The sequence below is a fragment of the Austrofundulus limnaeus genome, unplaced genomic scaffold, assembly GCF_001266775.1.
Source record: "Austrofundulus limnaeus strain Quisiro unplaced genomic scaffold, Austrofundulus_limnaeus-1.0 Scaffold280, whole genome shotgun sequence".
Classification (NCBI taxonomy): Eukaryota; Metazoa; Chordata; class Actinopteri; order Cyprinodontiformes; family Rivulidae; genus Austrofundulus; species Austrofundulus limnaeus.
This window is the reverse complement of record NW_013952682.1, coordinates 253,478-257,784: the sequence shown is the minus strand read 5'-3', so window position 1 is coordinate 257,784 and position 4,307 is coordinate 253,478. Positions and strand designations below refer to the sequence as shown.

Here is a 4,307-nt window from a genome sequence, read left to right as displayed (position 1 = left end):
TGAAATATCATGATATTTCATTTCCTAATACTGTTTTGAGTCTAATTAAATGTAAAATTTTATGCCAGCGGTTCATTTTTATGTTGTAATTTAACCTCCAACCACTAGTTGGCAGCAGCACTCTGGCTCCTCCACTCCTGAGGAGCCTAAGAGTATAATGCTAGCTCAAACGTTAGCATTGTGAGTAAGGGTTGCCACTTGTCCCGTATTAGCCTGGATGTCCCGTATTTTAAGCCACATTGGGTTGTCCTGTGTGAGGTCTTACAAAAAATTAATATTATAAATCTAAAAGCGCCCACAAAATATATTAGCAAACTATTTAAAGGCACGTTATGTATGAAATAAGAAAAATGAATCATAAATTACAGCATTTTTTAAATTAGAATTTTACATCGCCTTGCTTACAGGTTCGCAATGTATTGTGATACTGTATATCGTATCGTGACCAGTATCATAATATGTCTTGTATCAACAAAGTCTTGCCAATACACAGCCCTAATAATAATCTAATTATACTTAATTTGGAAAGAATTAAGAAACCTCAAGAAAAACAATAGTTTCTTTGAGAGGTCAAACAAAAATAAAAAGTTAGGAATTTTAGAACTCTAGAGTCTATTTTTTTTAATTTTTGGAGAAAAGAAACACAAAATAAAAGTTAAAGAGCATTTCAAACATGTACTGGTGTCCTCAGGTCGAGTGTTTGAGTCTCACCTGTGGGCAGGTCAACATGCTGCAGCTCGTTTCGCACCAGACCCATGTTGTTCGGAGAAGAAGTGGCAAAAGACAGAAAACTGGTGAGACTCACCCATTCAATYCCCCTGTGGTGAGAAACACAAACAAGATCTTAAATTAAAATAAAAAAACATTCTGCAGCACAAAAGATGGATCATTACTGCATTCAGAGTAAGGTTGGGCAAAACTGTTTCATGTGCAATTAATCTTTAGATAAACATAGATAATATTTTGCAATTAGTGCGATGATTGTCTTATCTCGGTGCAGAACTAATGCTAATGCTAAGTGAACACTAATACTCATTTCCAAGTACCAGTTAAGGTTGGGCAAAATTGTATGGCGTTATGTAAACGTCCGAAAAATTGTTAATAATTAATATTTGGCACTTCGTTGTGACTACAATTACTGACTCATGTAAGTCATTGCTAATGCTAATGCTAACACAGGGCTAATGCTAACACAGAGCTAATGGTAAACAAACATTAACCCTCCATATTTCCAGATACCAGCTAGGGTTGAGAGAAATGTATGGTGCATTTAAAGTTTGAAAAACTGTCACCAATAAATATTTGGCACTTGGTCATGACTGCAATTACTGACAAGTCAAATTCCTTGGATGTGTTACATTCTTGGTGAAATAAAGTGATTCTGATTATATACAACACTGCTAATACTAATCCTAACACAGAGCTAATACTAAGCAATGACTAACACTCCATATTTCCAGGTACCAACCAGGTTGGTTGAAACTGTATCGTACAGTTATTAGTCAGAAAAACTGTCATTGAATAATCAAAAAGAAAAATAAGTAGGTCCTCTGGACGGGTTCTTCTTTAATGAAACGTTTTGTCTCTCCTCCAAGAGACTTCTTCAGTTTGACGAGTTTCAGGTGAACTCAGCCTTATAAGCTCCGCCTCCACATGGTGGACAAACAGGTTAGTGACATGCAAAAGAGGACCATCAGCCAAACAATAGGTTGTTAGTGCCTTGATTAGCTCTACTGTTCATAGAGGGTCATGTGGCCCATCACCTGACGTTCGTTGGAGCCCTGATTCCCACCTTTTGCTCACAGGGGGCGGAGTCATACTTGCAATAACAGCACTGTAGGAGGAGGACAACTGGACACGAAGGCCTCCACCTCTGTTTAATGGTGGATGTTTTTTCTTCACAAAGATGGTTTCCTTTACACCTCTCTCAAACCAACGTTCCTCTCTATCAAGGATGAGAACATCCTCATCCCTGAAAGAGTGACCGCTGGCCTGTAGATGAGTGTAAACTGCAGTCCTGGCCAATAGATGAGTGTAAACTGCAGAGTCCTGGTCTGTAGATGAGTGTAAACTGCAGAGTCCTGGCCTGTAGATGAGTGTAAACTGTAGAGTCCTGGCCTGTAGATGAGTGTAAACTGTAGAGTCCTGGTCTGTAGATGAGTGTAAACTGTAGAGTCCTGGTCTGTAGGTGAGTGTAAACTGTAGAGTCCTGGTCTGTAGATGAGTGTAAACTGCAGAATCCTGGCCTGATGATGCAGTGCTTCTGTGTTGGCTCATTCTTTTGAAAAGTGGCTGTTTTGTTTTGCTTCCCTGATGTATAACTGATCACAGTCCTCCTGACACATAACAGCATACACAATATTACTCTGTTTGTGCCGGGGAACTGGATATTTGGGGTGAACCAATCTTTGTCGTAACTTGTTTTGGGGTTTGAAAGTCACTGGGACCCCAAAACACAATACGATAAAGATTGGTTGGCCAATATCGCCCAACACTAATTCAGACCACCAAACGCATGCAAACAAAAGGTCCGGTGGTCTGAGGAAAACTATTTTCAACAGACCTCTTTATTATGACAGGTCTTTCTTTTTAAGTCCCTCAATTTAAACTGTATAAAAATGACTCTGGTTGAATGTTTCTGTTGTATTTCAGCCAAAAAATGTCACAAACACTGTTTGAATATAAAATGGACACAACATGTCACAGAGCAGGAGAGAAGTGTAAACTGCACTATACACGTGAAGCCTGATCAAACAAGAGTTTCGTGGAGTTTTTTTGTGTGTGTTTGTGTTATTTTAAGGGGTAAAATTAACCCAGCTGAGGGAGCATAAACTCCTCCATAACAGGATGGTAAATAGCCACATGATTAATTAGTCTATTTCTAAACTAAATGAAAATGAGATGCAAAGAAACCTAAACTCCTTCAGCGTTCTGTGCGGGGCCAGGGGCCTCTGGGCTCATTACCATAAGCACCTCTGCTCTCTGCAAACAAACAGCTCCAAGCCTGCATTTTAAACTCAGAGAAGAGAGAAAATCCTGTCAAAAACATTCAAACACCAGCTACTGGATGGCTGTAAGTCCACTTTGAACTCTTTTGCGCTCTTTATCAACAAATTCCAAAGATTTCGGTAAACCAATGCAAATGTTGAACAAACTGGAGATTAAATGTCTGAATGAGAGTTCCAGTACAGGTTACAGGAAGTACGTTGAGCAGCCTGTCAGCCGGTTCCTGTAAGTCACAGATTTGCAGCAGCGGCTCAGGTGAGCTCTGCTTGGACTGGAAGCTCATTAAAGCTGGTCTCTGCTTTGCATTTGCTGACGCCAACCTTTCTCGTTAAGCTGAAGTTTGTCTCCGCTTGAATGTGAAACATTTTCTCCCAATCGATCAGCTAACGGCTTCAGTTGATTCAGTCCTGAGTGTGATTATTCCACGTGCAACTGGTTTACTGTTCTGCTGAGAAAGAAAGCAGAGTTTGGCTGTAATGTGTGTTTTCTGATTGTTTATGTTTTCAGGGTGGCTCACAGGTTGTAAATAAAAATAAAACAATAACATTTGTTATAATTTTATATTCAAATGTATCAACTGATTTGATTTTTACTGTAGAGGGTGGTTTTCACAAATTATTTTTGCTTTAAACTGAACCTTTTGACCCCAATTAAAATAATTACAGAAATACGTATTTTATTTGGTTTTATTATTTACTGAAGAAAAGTGGCACACAGTAATGTAATGTGAAGTCAGGCTAATGAGGATAAGCAATTAGAGAGACTGAAAAACATTTGGCTGCTATAGCAACTGGTTCTCCTCAGAGCCTTGCTTGGCATCTTGGGAAACAATTGCATCTGTAAAAAATAAATAACAATAAAAAAAAGAAGATGGGACTAACTGGACCACTAGTTTGATTTACCTGACATAATGTGTGATCGTGTGACGTTATTGTCTTTTAAACATTTGACTTTATAAATGAACAGGAGATGGACGGAAACATGGACTGACGAGACGTTAATGAAGATGAACGTGTTGTGGTTTTTCAGAGCCGGTGAAGGTTAAACAGCTTTATTACCTCTTTGACTTTTACTCATTATTTATGAGCTTAATAGAGTCTCTTTTTTTTTACATGAATACCTGATGATGCAACTTTCATAATATAAAAGAGTCAGCGGCCACATTAAACTCTGACCACAGAATCAGTAGCTGTTAGATCTGCTCTGCAGCGCCTCGGCACACTGAAGGAAACAGTGTCCAGGTGATTCTGTGACAAATTACCTGGTCTGGTCACACAAGAGTACGTGCTCGGAGTTAAATG

General features: G+C 38.9%; 1 protein-coding gene across 1 annotated transcript in view; it reads right to left on the bottom strand.

The window, feature by feature from the left end:
* Positions 1-4,307, bottom strand: part of wdr11 (WD repeat domain 11) — a gene marked incomplete at its 5' end in the record, with an annotated part of 85,302 nt that overhangs the window by 40,298 nt on the left and 40,697 nt on the right. Inside the window, 1 exon segment of the mRNA XM_014021175.1 lies at positions 712-818. Within this exon segment, the coding sequence (XP_013876629.1) occupies positions 712-818 (107 nt within the window).